Genomic DNA, 15,761 nt, shown 5'->3' on the forward strand with positions numbered 1-15,761 from the left:
TGGGATTCTATCATACATTAAATTATACAATCCATGTTTACTGAAGCACTCAAGATATCTGAATCTGTTACCTGAATAACTGCCAAGTAGGTGACACTGTAGTAGTTGCGATTTGAGTGGCCAAACCCTCCCTGTACTTAATGAATAGTCTACACTGAACCTGCGAGTGGTGACCAGCATGACTCACCGTGCTTCACCCTCGTCAGCTGTCCCACCGCACCTTGATCACCGCTGAGGCTGCACCAAGAGTCCGAGCTTGCCGGGAGGGAATTGATGCTCTCAGTCTGAACAGGAGTGGGGTCCACAGTTTCCCTCCATTGGCCTTACCTGGGCTTCTCTAAGTGGCCTTTGGTTTGAATGTCTCTTTTAAAGCCAAGTTAATTCTACTTCTCTTCCACAAGCTCCAAACTGTCCAACTTCATATCTATTGCCTAAGTACATAGCTTTGCTCCTTTAGCTCAGGATCACAAGAATAATCTCCTAATTGACCTCCCATTAGCTACTCCTATCTTCCACAAATCCTATCTTTCTTAAAAACACTTCTGGTGATGCATTTTCTCTCACTGAATTCCTTCCATGACTCTTCATTCTTTCAGGATAAAGTTCAAACTCCTTGACTCAGCACACAAGACTCTTCACAATTTGCCCACTAGACCCTGAGGATCTAGCAGTGAATAAGAAGACAAGTTCTTGGTCCATAACAAGTGTACGTTCTGGTAGGGGAGACAGATCAAATACTACTGAAATTATTAATAAAAGCTTTGAGGGTATGTTAAAGAGTACCCAGACCCATAGGTACAGGAAAATCCACCTAGTCATGAAAACTATTAGAATATCAGAGCTAGGTGAAAAATATCATCTTATCTCCCTCATTTACTATATGCGAGGTTCAAGGCACAGAGGCCAAAGCACAGTAGACATTATTGCCAGTGCTTTATTTTTCTGGAAGACTACACTGACTCCTTAGAATCTTGATTATCGCTATCTCTATTTTTCTTTTCTTAACATTTGAGTGTCATTTCAGATGTAAAACTGGTATTGTTGCTCTGCTTTTTAAAATAATTCTTATATTTTATATATTTTGAAGTATTTATGGATGAAATTATATAATATCTAGGAATTGATTGAAAACAATCAAGAATGGGGAATGGAAAGGACTACAGAAAACAAGACTAGTTATGAGTCAAGCATTATGGAAGCTGAGTGACAGTTACTTGGAGGTTCATTATGGAAGCCTTTTGCTTTTGCCTGTGGAAAGTTTTCCACAATGAAAATTGAAAAAAAAAAAACAAACAAAAAAACCCAGTATGAGAATCCTTTGGTAAAATTTCTCTGGGTTCCAGACCAGTTCCTGGGATTCTTCCCAAGAGACATCACCCTGTATGTCTTTCAATGAGTCTACAAAAAACTCTACAGACTCCTTTGAAAAGGAGGCCATATCTGCTCTGCTGGATTCATGTCCAAGAGGCATGGGAAAAATCAAACAAACCAACTCCTGGAGGTGAAACTGAAAAAGGACCAGAGGATGAAGGAAGATTCCCAGAGATGAGGATGGTCCTCGCTCGCTGCCAGACTATCTTCTTAGCGCCAGCGCCTCAGCAGTCCCTGGCTAAGCAGTACTTGCGGGCCGGTGGGGAGGCCCTTCTCCAGCAGACGTTCCGGTTCTAGTACTACCTCTGTTGCCGACTATCTGTGTGACCTTGAGCAAGTTCCTGACCTTCTCTGTGCCTCTCTGTCCTCACCTATAAAACGGGGATACGAGTATCAGTTTGGTGAGGGTTTTGTGTTTATGCCTGGCGTAAGGTAAGTACTAAATAAATGTCAGCTGGCATTGACATCATTGCCTGAGCTTACCAGAAGTCGGACTGAGAGTAAGAGCAGCCGGGAAAATGCAGCTCACCACCGTGTCCTGACCACCTGCAGCACAGAAGCCAACACAAAGGCTCCGACTCCTGCTGCCGTGGCCTTGACTTATGCTGGAGTCCCCAGGTTGGAGGGGAGGGCTGTGCTGCAGGGCGGAGAGCAGACGGCTTCTCCCCACTGCGGGCCCACCGGAACCTCCCCTGGCCAAAGTCCCGGGAGCCGGGCCTCACTGGGTGTGTGCTCACCAGCAGCCCACCACAGGCAGTGGGCTTCCTCGTATGGGAGGTGGTCCTCCCAAAGACCCAGCAACAACCTCGGCTGGACAGGTTTCTGAGGGCTGAAGAGGGTGATGGAGGAGCAGCAGGGACGCCCTGGAAGACACTCCTTCCCTTCCAGCTCGGCCACGGGCAGTGCCAGGTTCTCAGTCAGGTGGCTGGGGCCTGGGGGAGGCCCTTCTCCAGCAGGAACCCGTCCAGGTCCACGGACAGCGGGTGGAACGGCTCGCAGTCACCTGGCAAGGTCTGCTTGCAGACTCGCCCTTGGCTGTCTTGGCCTGTTCTTCGCCAGCTCTTCCATCTCTTTATCGCGGCGTGCCTCAGGCCGGGGCTTCTCCAGCAGCTTCTCCAGGACCAGTGAGAGGGAGTCAGGTCGGCCCCGGCCCAGGCTGCGCACCGTGGCCTCAGGAGGCTTCTCTTCGCGCGCCTCCTGGGGACGGAACCCGGGACCCTCCGCGATGGTGGCAGGTACTGCGCAGGTGCTGCCTCCCACCCCTCCCCTGGGTGTGCCCGACGTCGCTCTGGAGTGTTATTTTATCTTTCTATTAAATTTATTTTAGTCTTGTTAATAAAGCTGTCTGCTCTTCGAGGGCGGAACACAAGTGTGTCCACAGTCCACGTGCCTGAAGTGCACCTTGGCCACCATACAAGGTTCTCCATGGTTGCGTGTTGGCGTCCCTCAAGTGGGACTGGGAAGTCCTCCAAGTTCGACTCCCTTGGACAGAGGCTGGGATTAAGGAGCCCAAGCTCGTTCTGCTTGTTGCTCCAGGCCAACGAATCCGGAGACGAGTTGTTGGAACAAAGGATAAAGACTAGTCCGAAAGCTAACTGACAGAGAAAGGGAGACTCACCCGTCAGAGCGCCATCCTCCATGCGTCTGCATGCGGGCGCCTTTATTTGCATAGGGGCGGGGCTTACTGCGGCAGCAACCAATGGCTGAGGGGGCCACTAACGGTCGCCGGTCGTCATTTACCGACAGCCTCCTGCCTGGGGGCGGGGTTTACTGGGGCGCCGGCCAATGGTGGAGCAGGGCTGCCCCAGCGTGTGCCCGCCTCCCGGCCTCACAGCAGAACGGTGCCACAGCAGAAAGCAGCCGGTCAGAAGTACCTGTCGCTCCAGCAGTCGTCCTTCAGCTCTCAGTGGAGCAAGTCGTGCAGACGGGAGAGGCGACAGTGGCCGCGTAGAGACAGCGGCGGTACCGTCAACTGGGATCGCTGTCTGAGGTGGCGGGCGCCAGGGCCTCACCCCCAAGCCAGCCTGTGACCACCAGGGTGGCCCCAGATGGGCAGCGGGAGCAGCTGGCATGCCTGGTGGCAAGAGGGGTGCAGGTGGAGAGGTGTAGGGGAGCGGCCTTGGCCTCAGCGGAAAGGAGCAGGGCAGTGCAATGGAGGCAAAAGCCCATCACGTCTCAGGTTCGGACTACGGCAGCCACCACTGCACTGGTGGATTTTGCCCTCAGAAATTCCAGCCAGGCCTGGACCTTGTACCCTGTGCAGGACCGCTCTGAGATGTGTTTGGTCGCTTGAAGAGAAAAACAAAAAAACAGCCCTTGAAAAACAGGTATTTACTGAACAGGCCCTCAGGGCAACTCTGGTGCTAGAGATATAACAAAACCACTGCTCTCAAGGAGCTGATGTTATTTTCATGTTCTTAAATTTTATGAAGAGCAAGGATATACTTATTCATTTGCCAGGTTTCTGTGTTAAAACTTATATCTCAATGAAATGAGATAACAAATGATTTCGGATGGTGTTGACTACTGTGAAGGAAATAAAAGAGGTTAGTGTTTAGGGAATGACAGACTCTCATAGGGAGGGAACAGGGATTTTGCGCAACAGTTTGATCAAACAGAGCGGGGCTGGGATAATAAATAGGTAACCATTGTGCAAATATCTGGGAGATCCAGATAGCTAGGACACCGAGTTCAAAGCTGCTGGGGAGGTGAAGAAGAGGGTAAAGAGTGAGAACAGTTAGAAAGCTGACCTTTTCCAGTCCTGTGGCCATTGCTGAGTTTTCACATTTGCTGGCATATTGAGTGCAACACTTTCACAGCATCATCTTTCACGATTTGAAATATCTCAACTGGAATTCCATCACCTCCACTAGCTTTGTTCGTAGTGATGCTTTCTAAGGCCCACTTGACTTCACATTCCAGGATGTCTGGCTATAGGTGAGTGACCACACCATCGTGATTATCTGGGTCTTGAAGATCTTTTTTGTACAGTTCTTCTGTGTATTCTTGCCGCCTCTTCTGAATATCTTCTGCTTCTGTTAGGTCCATACCATTTCTGTCACAAGAGAATACTCTATACATGGACATCACCAATGGTCAACACTGAAATCAGATTGATTATATTCGTTGTAGCCAAAGATGGAGAAGCTGTATACCATCAGCAAAAACAAGACCAGGAGCTCACTGTGGCTCAGATCATGAGCTCCTTATTGTCAAATTCAGATTTAAATTGAAGAAAGTAGGGAAAACCACTAGACCATTCAGATATGACCTGAATCAAATCCCTTATGATTATACAGTGGAAGTGAGAAATAGATTTAAGGGACTAGATCTGATAGATAGAGTGCCTGATGAACTCTGGATGGAGGTTCGTGACATTGTACAGGAGACAGGGATCAAGACCATCCCCACGGAAAAGAAATGCAAAAAAGCAAAATGACTGTATGAGGAGGCCTTACAAATAGCTGTGAAAGGAAGAGAAGCAAAAAGCAAAGGAGAAAAGGAAAGATATACCCATTTGAATGCAGAGTTCCAAAGAATATCAAGGAGAGATAAGAAAGACTTCCTCAGCGGTCAATGCAAAGAAATAGAGGAAAACAACAGAATAGGAAAGACTAGAGATCTCTTCGTGAAAATTAGAGATACCAAGGGAACATTTCATGCATAGATGGGCTCAATAAAGGACAGAAATGGTATGGATCATAGTGTATTACTGCTTAAATTTTTCAATTATTGTAATCGGAATAAAACTGAAACTTCTTACGATTTAGCTAAAACGGTACTACTCAAAAGCGTGGTTCAAAACCAGCATCATGAACATCTTGTTTGAAAAGAAGACTCTTGGGACCTGACTCCGAACTACTGAATTAAAATCTGCATTTTAACAAGAAAACTATGCTATTCTTATGTATATTAAAGTTTGATGAGAACTCATCCAGAAGATCCAGCATAATTTGTTCCCTACATACTATTAGAAAACTGAAATTTACAATGTGTTTATATCACTTACTAAGTACATGGCATTTAAAAGCAACATCATTACAGAAAGATAACAAAAATACAAAGTCTTAAAACGTACAGGATATGGAAAACATTGTCCACTGAGGCCTTAAATGTAGTATACTTTACATAAAAAGGAAAAGCAATGAGTAAAGGCAGCTTTGACTCTGTTGAGCCTCTCAATTTTATCTTTATTTTTATTGCATTAATACCTGGTATGTGTTAGTTGCTTTCTTTTCTTTATGATCATTCTGTTTATTTTGCTAACTTCTTAAACTGACTGTATACTTGCATATTTATCTTTTGGAAATTACATATATAATCATATTTAAATGTATTAACCTTTATGTGTGTGTTTGTATGCACTCAGTCATGTCTGACTCTTTGTGACACCATGGACTGTAGCTCTCCCAGCCCCTCTATCCATGGGATTTTCCAGCCAAGAATACAGGAGCAAGTTGCCATCTCCTACTCCAGGTGATCTTCCCAATCAGGAATCGAAGCCCTGTCTCTTGCATCTTCTACATTGGCAGGTGGATTCTTTACTGCTGTGCCACCTGGAAACTTTTTACATGTGTTTACACATATTTAAAGATATATACGTGCACATATAAATACACACATAATGTCATGATAAACCATGGATTACATTAGCTATCTCATATTGCTGAAGAAGCCTCCAGGGTTTATAATATGTTCTTGGGATGACCATGGCCCTAGACAGCATATCTATTAATATGAGAAATGTTTAATCGCTTTTCATATCACTTATGGACTATGCAAATCAAATCACATGATCTTCTCTGATATCAATATAATGGAGTCTTCTCTGTTTCTCAGAGTCCTGAGATGCAAATGAGAAAATTTATGTTAAAGGAGGCTGTGTCTAACATATACTATTCCTTCTTTGCACACTGGGTAACTTCCACCATAATGCCAGGGTCAATGCACTCTGAGGGCGATGACAACTCATGGGGATCTAAACTGGGAGATTCCAGCATCATTTAAAGCAAAATGTAATTGGATATTTTGAAAAGTCTTAGATGAATGTAGTACATTTTAGATGGTTTTCACACAATGGTTCTTAAAAGCTGGAACACAGTAGGGAAAAAAGAAATGGAAGTAACAAATGGAACGCCCAGCTTATTTCAGGCTTTAGTTCAGTTCAGTTCAGTCGCTCAGTCGTGTCCGGCTCTTTGCGACCCCATGAATCACAGCACGCCAGGCCTCCCTGTCCATCACCAACTCCCGGAGTTCACTCAAACTCATGTCCATCGAGTCAGTGATGCCATCCAGCCATCTCATTCTCTGTCCTCCCCTTCTCCTCCCGCCCTAAACCCTTCCCAGCATCAGACTCTTTTCCAGTGAGTCAGCTCGTCGCGTGAGGTGGCCAAAGTATTGCAGTTTCAGCCTCAGCATCAGTCCTTAGCTTAGTCTAACCCACAGTTGTATCTGTTTCCCAGTAAAATGTTGAAAGAATAAGATTTCAAGGGCTCACCTGTGAGGCTTTTAAAAATACCTATTTCTAAGTATTATTTGCAGAGATTTTGATTCAGGATATGGCCTGGGAATTGATATTAAAATCAAACGAGGAACAACAACCAACTATAGTGCATTCAGGAGTTGAGAATTATGAGATTAAGTTATATTATTATGTGGAGACATTATTTGACTCAGCTGGCTCTTTGCACATTGAAAGTACTTAATAAATACCAACTTTCTAGTTTGCTCTTCTTCTCTCCTTCCCTCCTTCTCCCTTCCTTCCTTGCTTCTCTTCTTCCCTACTTTCTTTTTTCCTTTTTTTCTTCCCTTTAGATTCACAACAAGTGAGTGATGTAGTGGTCTGAATATTTTAATGTCCATTTTGAAAATGAATAAATTTAGGAAAGTGAGATGATACACTTGAGCTTACAAAACTAGTAAGTTTCCATGCTACCCTTACTGTTTCCTTATAAACAGTTTGCGTTTATCAGCTATGCAATTGTGGATGATTCCAGAGTTTAGCATGATCTAGGAGAAGAGAATCTAGAGTTCAAATATTCTATGTGGACAATTGAGAGTATACTAGGGTCATGCTGCTGCTGTTGCTAAGTACTTCAGTCGTGTCTGACTCTGTGCGACCCCATAGACAGCAGCCCACCAGGCTCCCCCGTCCCTGGGATTCTCCAGGGAAGAACACTGGAGTGGGTATACTAGGGTCATAATCATCTCTATATTCAGTTGATTTTAGGACATGACTCTGTGCATGGTCTTTGATGCCTGCACTTTAGAGTTTGCTGTTTTTGTGTTGAATGCATCTACTTTTATGATTGCCAGAATTAGGCAACACGGAAGGTTGAGAACACCCTGGTGGAAGGCATTGTTTAACCTGGTACTGGTTCAAATGTAGGAGATGGAAAAGAAGGGAGCAGCTGATACACACAGCAACCAGGACTCCCTCAGAACAAATCATTAATTAAATTTTAATCACTGGTCTTGGGACATCATCCCTCAAGAATCTAAAATTCAGTCTAAGATACTGAGATGAGAAAACTCAAATAACTTAGGGATTTCACTGTGCATGCATTCATTATCTTTATTTTTAATCTATAAAAAGGTTGGGTTGGATTATAGCAGTGTCTCATTTGTGGTCATCATAGAAGAAGCTTTATTTTATTTTCATGGAATTGTAGTTTTTACACATGGATATCATGTCTTTTTTTTTTTTGCATGAATATGTGGTGAGGACAGATATGAAGATTATTTCTACACAACACTTATCAGTTTTAGGTATTTTATCTGTGTTGTTTCTGATTTCAATTGTTTATTGAAATATTAAAATAATAATAGTAGTAAAATAAAGTAATAAATTATTTAAATAAAGGACATTTTGGACTTAGGTAAACTCAAGTATAAATTTATGGCTTTGCTAAATATGCCAACTTTGAGACAGTTGTATACTCTCTGACCATCAATTTTCTCATATTTAAAATGTACATAAGTTCTATTGGAATTGTTGTGAAGATATGATTTACTATCAGCAAAGTACTTAAACAGTTTGTCATGTAATAGAGAATTATAATAGGTAGCATTTAATGTCACTTTTTTAAGTGATTTTTTTTTCTTTTCCATATAGAAATATTTTTTTCTAGGGGTTGGGTTCAGGTGGAAAAGTGATTTAATTGCCTCTGTGTGTGTGTGTGTGTGTGTGTGTGTGTATGTGTGTGTGCTCAGTTGCTCAGTTATGTCTGACTCTTGGCGACCCACTGATTGTAGCTCTCCAGGCTGCTCTGTCCATGGAATTCTCCAGGCAAGAATGCTGGAGTGGGTAACCATTCCCTTCTTTCTATTCTTAAAAGACTTAGTTTATCTATCATGTGGTGTAGAGATTAGGAGTGCTCATAATTCCTCTCTTGGGCACTTAACAAAGATCCCCTAATGAGGATCGCATATATATGTATATAAAATAATGATCGAGTTGAGTCCTTACAAGATATAGCTAACTCTGTTCTAGGTGCTTCACGTATTCTCTCATTCACCTGGTCCATCAGCTCTATGAGAATGCCCACTCTTGCCCCTGCCGTGCAGGTAAGTAGAGTTAAGCACAGACTGGTGGTCTGAATTGTGCAAGCAAGGCCTCCCAGCTGGTGAAAAGTGGAGCCAGGCCTGTGATCTCAACTCTCCAGTGGTGGGCCCTGCTCACCATGTGCCAGCTCGCTGTCAACTGAGAAACTCACTCTGCATATCCCTTGCTATCTTGCTGATCACTTCTTAGCATTACCTGAATGGCTCATTTTCAGAAGGACTTTCTGACTATTGTTTGGAGAGTCTAAAAGGCCTCTGTCCAGACCCATCCTTCCTTTATCTCTGGACTTCATATTTTAGATCATTTGGTTTGTCAGCTCACTGAGCTGTTTGATTCGAAAAGCCTTGATTTAAATCAAAATATAAGAAGACTGTCTAAAATGTATCACATGCAAATTAATATTATTTGAAAATGATGTTTTGCATAAAGTAGTCTTTTTCATGATCTGCAACTACTTGGTTCATAAATGTCTTCTTGGGATATTTATGAAGATTCCTCACTTTCTTGAGAATCAATTTGTTTCCTTTATCTCAACTTTATATGGACAGTAGGGTTTATGAGAGTATCAAAATGTCTGCTGTGTTTATCAGAGCAAGCCCAGCCTCTGGTACGTACTAGATTATTGATAAGACAGATTTCAAAGGAAGAAAGAAAGAAAAATAAAGAATAAGAATGAGTAGATGAAGAGCCGGCAGCTTCTTGATATTGAAACTGTGCGCACCTCTAGGACTCTTCACTACTCCGTACGTTTCCAGCTCCCTGCTTTCGATCTGCTGCGAATCAATGAAGCACACACACTATTGAGAACTCTGTGCATAAACTAAGCGTAGGTAAACACAAGGCATAGTGGCTAAGGAACTCTCAGTGAATCGACCAAGTAAGTTTAACTTGTCTGGATCCTTTTTAATGCTATTATTTCTCTGAAATGTTTTTTTTTTTTTAATTAGAGAATTCTGCATGAAAGTGGTGAAGCTGGGAGAACTGGCGGTTAGTGTGATCGATCGCTGGTTTTGTGATTGTGTGCACACTCTGTTCTTAGGGTATCAGAGTGTCTAATCACTGGAAAGCTGCATGAAGGTGATGCAGAAGATACACAGGCCAGCGTTCCGGCATTTACTTTAAGGTTGGCGGGTAGCACGTGAAGCAAAGCCCTTTATTGCTTTTACCTTGAGTGCTACAACATGCTGTTGCTAGGCGCAGAACACAGACATAATTAGATCTATTTGAAGACAGAAGCATAAGTAACGTTTTGAAGAATGGGTATGATTTGGAAAGATTGTGTGCATGCGTGCTCAGTCACTTTAGTCCTGCCTGACTCTTTGTGACCCTCTAGACTGTAGCCCACCAGGATCCTCTGTCCATGGGATTCTCCAGACAAAAATACTGGCATGGGTTGCTGTGCTCTCCTCCAGGGGATCTTCCTGAAACCCAGGGATCGAACATGTATCTCCTGTGTCTTCTGCATTGCTGGCAGATTCTTTACCACTGAGCCCCCAAGGAAACCCTTGAAAAGATTATGAACAGCCAAAAGCACACACCCTTAGAGAAAAGACAACAATATCTATTTCACTTCATGAGTATTTGACTTTGACTATTCTCTTGGAATATTTCCTTTGAAAGCAGAAGAAATGCTTTCCACTTGTAATAGAACTCAGATACTCAAGACATATCATCAGACCAAGACTTCTCCTTGCTGTCTTACATATGTCCTAAATTTCCAACGTTGTGACCTAGAAGGCATTTGATTTCTTCTTTGGGTGAATGGATGGTTCTATGAAAGAGAGGTGACCTCAAAAATGAATATGATAAAAACAAACTTCACTGTGACTGAATTTGTGTTCCTGGGGCTCTCATCACAGCCAAAGATGCGGCTCATTCTTTTTATTATGTTCTTGTTCTTCTATTTATTAACCGTGGTGGGGAATATTATTATTATCACTATCATCCAGATAGAAACACGCCTCCAAACTCCAATGTACTTTTTCCTCACTAATTTATCCTTTCTGGATATCTGCTATACATCCACTGATGTCCCACAAATGCTGTCCAACATGGTGGGCAGAAAGACCATCCCATTTTCTAGATGTGCTACCCAGATGTACTTCTCCCTGTCCTTTGGAATGACTGAATGTGTTCTCCTTGGAGTCATGGCTTATGACAGATATGTGGCCATCTGCCATCCTCTTCACTACACAGTCATTATGAACCAAAGCACCTGTGTCCAGTTGGCAGGCATTTCTTGGGCCAGTAGTTTCCTGAGTTCCACGGTCATCAACATCTTCACCTTGAGTTTACCCTACTGTGGACCCAATGTCCTGGATCACTTCTTCTGTGAGGTTCCTTCCATCCTGCAGTTGGCTTGCACTGACACCTCATTCACCGAGATGATGGTTTTCGTCTTCACTGTCATTATTGTCTTCATTCCTTTTCTCCTCATTGTTGTCTCCTACGCCCAAATCCTTCTGACAGTTCTCAGGATGCGGTCAGCCTCGGGAAGGCACAAGGCTCTGTCCACCTGTGCCTCCCATCTGACAGTGGTGGCCTTATTCTATGGAACTGGTATCTTCATGTACATGAGACCCCAGTCAAAGACCTCCAGGGCTGGGGGCAAGATCATTGCAGTATTCTACACTGTGATCACGCCCATGCTCAACCCCTTGATCTACAGCCTAAGGAACCAAGATGTGAAAGGGGCTCTAAGAAGAGCTCTGGCAAAACGGAGGACACGAGAGCTCTGAATGGGACACGATGTCAGCTGTTAATGTAAGATGACTGACTTCTGAATATGAAGTGACAGAGTGAAAAGTAGCTCCGACGGTCAGTATCTTCCCTGCCAACTCATAAAAGGCACATCATTCCAGCTGCAAACTCAACAAGCATCATGGCTCCCCCAAGGACAAACCACAGCTTTCATGTGTCAAAGCAACACCCTTTATTGAATGACTACTCTTTTCTTACTCCCTGAGAAATCTTGCTTCTCTAAAATCATAGACTGTCTGTAAATAATTTCCTTAAATCATATCAATAAGGTGAATTATCTTAACTTCGGTTAACTATACATGAAGTATGTAAAGGGCCTTGATACAATAATTCTCCATTTTTAACTCAGATGCAGAACTTCAGATAAGCGTTTTTGGATGCCACATTTCACATCTTAATTTTGTAGTTTCCAAGGAACCAAGACCCTGCAGCTACTTTGTGGTTTAGACCTGATTTTTACCCTATTACACACAGCCCTGCTTTGAAATGAATCTATCAAATATTTCTTCATTTAACTTTTACTTTAACCCTACCCTTTCCCCTAAATCCTGCTGTGTGGTATTCCTCTTTACAGTGGATCAATAAATCTGATTTTATCTGACTATAGGCTTATTCCTGGTGGTCCTAGGCTGATTGTGCGGACAGGATAGCAATGGTCAGAAGCAGAAGATTTGGTCAAATGTGAATGAATGAATAAACTCATTCATTCACTATGTATTATTGAATGATTATAGAACATAATGCTAAATAAAGCAGAAATACTTCCTTTCCTTATGTACACATACATATAATATACATATAATTTGGACACTTACATTGGCAAATTATGATAAATGGAATAAGGGAAATACTGATCAAGCGGCAGGGCAGACAAGCTGCAGACAAAGATTGGAAGGAGAAGTAGTCACATTGAGAAGTTTTCTATGTAGAGGCGGTTTGTGGGCAAAGACTGGAGAAAACTTTATCTCAGGGGATAAAAAAACTAGTGAGAAGCAGGAGGTGTGTGGTGAGCAGACCATAGCCAGACCATGCGGGACTACGCTGATTGTGGTAAGGAGTAGGAATTCATTCTTAGAAATTATCAAGAAGGGTGATATGACACAACCAGTTTTGAAAGCTTTTTCTGAATGCTGTATAGCAGACAGATACACATGTGTGTATCACAAATGTGTGGAAACGATTACTGCGTTTTGAAGCTTTTCAACCATTGATATCTTTAGAAAAGAATCAAAACCAATACAATAATGTAAACTAATTAGCCTCCAATTAAATAAATTTAAAAAAAATCATTCCTTAAATTAAGAGAATAGCAAAAACAAACAAACAAAAAGCTTAAAGATGGCTTTTGAGTACAGAAGTAGTAGTTTCTAAAATTTTATCACTTGCTTATTTCACAATTTAGAATAAAATAAAAAGAAGGTAATTTCCATTTTACAGATGTCCAAAAATTAAATGCAACCATTTATTTTAATTAAATGCAGGGGTTGTACACAATCAAGAAAAGGACTATCTCTGATTAAACAGGTGAAGGAAGCATCACTGGTTTAAAGAATGTTTTTAAAAATTTAAAGCAGGGGCTTTTCATTTAAGATTGCAATTCCAATGCAGGTGTCATGGATTCAATCCCTGGTTGAGAAACTAAGATCCCACATGCTGTGAGCCAAAAATAAATAAATTCATTAAAAAAGTAAAAAGCCATTAACCTTCTTTTTATCTAGATATCTCTAATCTCTCTAGAAGAGATTTATTATAAAATAATTTTAAAATGTATAATTATAAACCTGTCAAAGTTTATTCTGAAATGGTTTTCACTTTTTGGACACACTATATTAATTTTAAGAACAATGAACTTTCGCTGTAGGTGCAGAAACACTACTATCATACCTCATACATCATGTCACAGCTTTCTCAGTAGGTATCTTGGCTCTTTAAGAGAGCAAAATTAGTTTAACATTACTGTTAGAAAATACGAGGGTTGTAAACTATTGAAAAGGAGAAAAGTCACAGGGAAACAAATTATTTGTTATCAGTACTCTATTCCAAAATCATCTGAAAGCTGAACTACTTCTTTGATATCATCTATTTTGCTGTTCTCCTTCACTTAAACATCAATAGTGACTTTGGGCCCATTTGAACTTTCAATGGTCCAGCTCACCATAAACCATAGGCAATAGGGGCTTTCAACAAGTGCTTCACAGCACAGTACTGTCTAAATCTTGATTCATCAGTTTAATCAAAATATCAGATCGAATACAGCCATGTACCAGACCTTCATAGAGTTTCCCCAAACCTCTTCTCAATTCTACTTATCATTTTCTATAATGCTGTACATTTCCCTGTTTTCAGAATACTGGACTAGGAACCAGTAGAAGTTAGCTCTCCCCCCAGCTCTACTATTTAAGAGTACATTAGCTTGCCACTTGGGCTTCCCAGGTGGCTCCAGTGGTAAATAACCTGCTTGCCAACGCAAAACAGACATAGAAGACACCAGCGCAATCTTGTTATACCATATGATTTGAGGATGAAGAGAGACTACCTTAAAGTTTCACAGTCCACCAAGAAAGCTCCCTGTGCTCGATCTTGTTTGACTCTTTGTGGTCCCATGGACTGAAGCCCACCAGACTCCTCAGTCCATGAAATTTTCCAGGCAAGAATACTGGAGTGGGTTGCCATTTCTACTCTAGGGGATTTTCCCCACTCAGGGGTTGAACTTGAATCTCTTGTTTCCTGCATTGGCAGCAGATTTTTTACCACTGGCATCACTGGCTTCATATAAAAAGAGTATGTGTTTTAATGTTATAGAAAAATTACATGTGCAGTACTTTTCTAGCACAAAGTACTGCTGCCATTAGTTAATACCCAAAATGCTTAAATACACTACTTGGGATTTTCTTATATTTTAATATCTGAATTAGGGCATTTTTGAGAGTAAAAGGTTGCACAATTGATACTTACTCTAAGATAGTAGGAAAAAAATAAAACTCTCAAGCAAAGGGACAACTGGCCATGGTAATAATATCTTGTTTTGTTCTTACAGAAACTCCATGCTGTAGGTATTATTGCTACCATTTTACAGATGAGAAAAATCTGGAAGATGATTTCAGGAGTGAGTCCTAGAAAAAAGTAATGACTGATTTGTGACATAAAACAGAAGCATGTGTTTTCTAGGTGGGTTAGTTTTTATTTGATGTGTAGGACTTCCGTTCCGTTCCGTTCAGTGGCTCAGTCGTGTCCGACTCTTTGCGACCCCGTGGACTGTAGCCTACCAGGCTTCTCCGTCCATGGGATTCTCCAGGCAAGAATACTGGAGTGGGTTACCATTTCCTTCTCCAGGGGATCTTTCCGACCCAGGGATCGAACCCAGGCCTCCCGCATTGGAGACAGACGTTTTACCCTCTGAGCCACCAGGGAAGCCCTGATGCATAGGACTAGAAGCAAGAAATTTTAAGGTATATTCAAGTTCAATGTAACTTGTACTTCTAAGGGCTTTCCCTGGTAGCTCAACTGGTAAAGAATCCACCTGTTATGCAGAAGACCCCAGTTTGATTCCTGGGTGGGGTTGATTCCTGGGAGAGGAATAGGCTACCTACTCCCTTTTACTTGGGCTTCCCTGGTGGCTCAGATAATGAAGAAACCACCTGCAATGCGGGAGACCAGGATTCCATCCCTGGGTTGGGAAGATTCCCTGGAGGAGGGCATGACAACCCCTTTCTGTATTCTTGCCTGGAGAATCCCATGGACAGAGGGGCCTGGTGGGCTTCAGTCCTTAGAGTCACAAAGAGTCAGACACACCTGAGTGACTAACAATTTCTCATGCTTCTAAGAGGCGGGATGTCGAAGCAAATGCCTGAGATGAAGCTGAAAATGCTGAATTTCAGGTGTCATCTGTGGATGGCATTCATAGAACTGATTTTATTATGGGCTCCTATTCCTGTCTCCAGAAGCCAGCTCTGATGAAGAGGCTTATTTCACTAACATTTGATCTAGCAGAGTTAAATACAGAGATATCAAAACAGCTGTTTTCAGAGCACCTCAAGTGGCTGCTTAGTTTCGGTGCTTGGTTGTT

At 42.2% G+C, this 15,761-nt stretch overlaps 1 protein-coding gene across 1 annotated transcript; it reads left to right on the forward strand.

Moving 5' to 3' along the window:
- The first annotated feature begins 10,731 nt into the window (after positions 1 to 10,731).
- On the forward strand, positions 10,732 to 11,673 carry LOC148775736 (olfactory receptor 2G3-like). The gene has a single exon (XM_088843422.1). The coding sequence runs from the start codon at positions 10,732 to 10,734 to the stop codon at positions 11,671 to 11,673; it is 942 nt and encodes a 313-aa protein (XP_088699548.1).
- The last annotated feature ends 4,088 nt before the right edge of the window (positions 11,674 to 15,761 follow it).

The sequence above is a fragment of the Moschus berezovskii genome, chromosome 14 (genome assembly GCF_049115385.1).
Source record: "Moschus berezovskii isolate FMDL1 chromosome 14, NW_MosBer_1.0, whole genome shotgun sequence".
Taxonomy (NCBI): Eukaryota; Metazoa; Chordata; class Mammalia; order Artiodactyla; family Moschidae; genus Moschus; species Moschus berezovskii.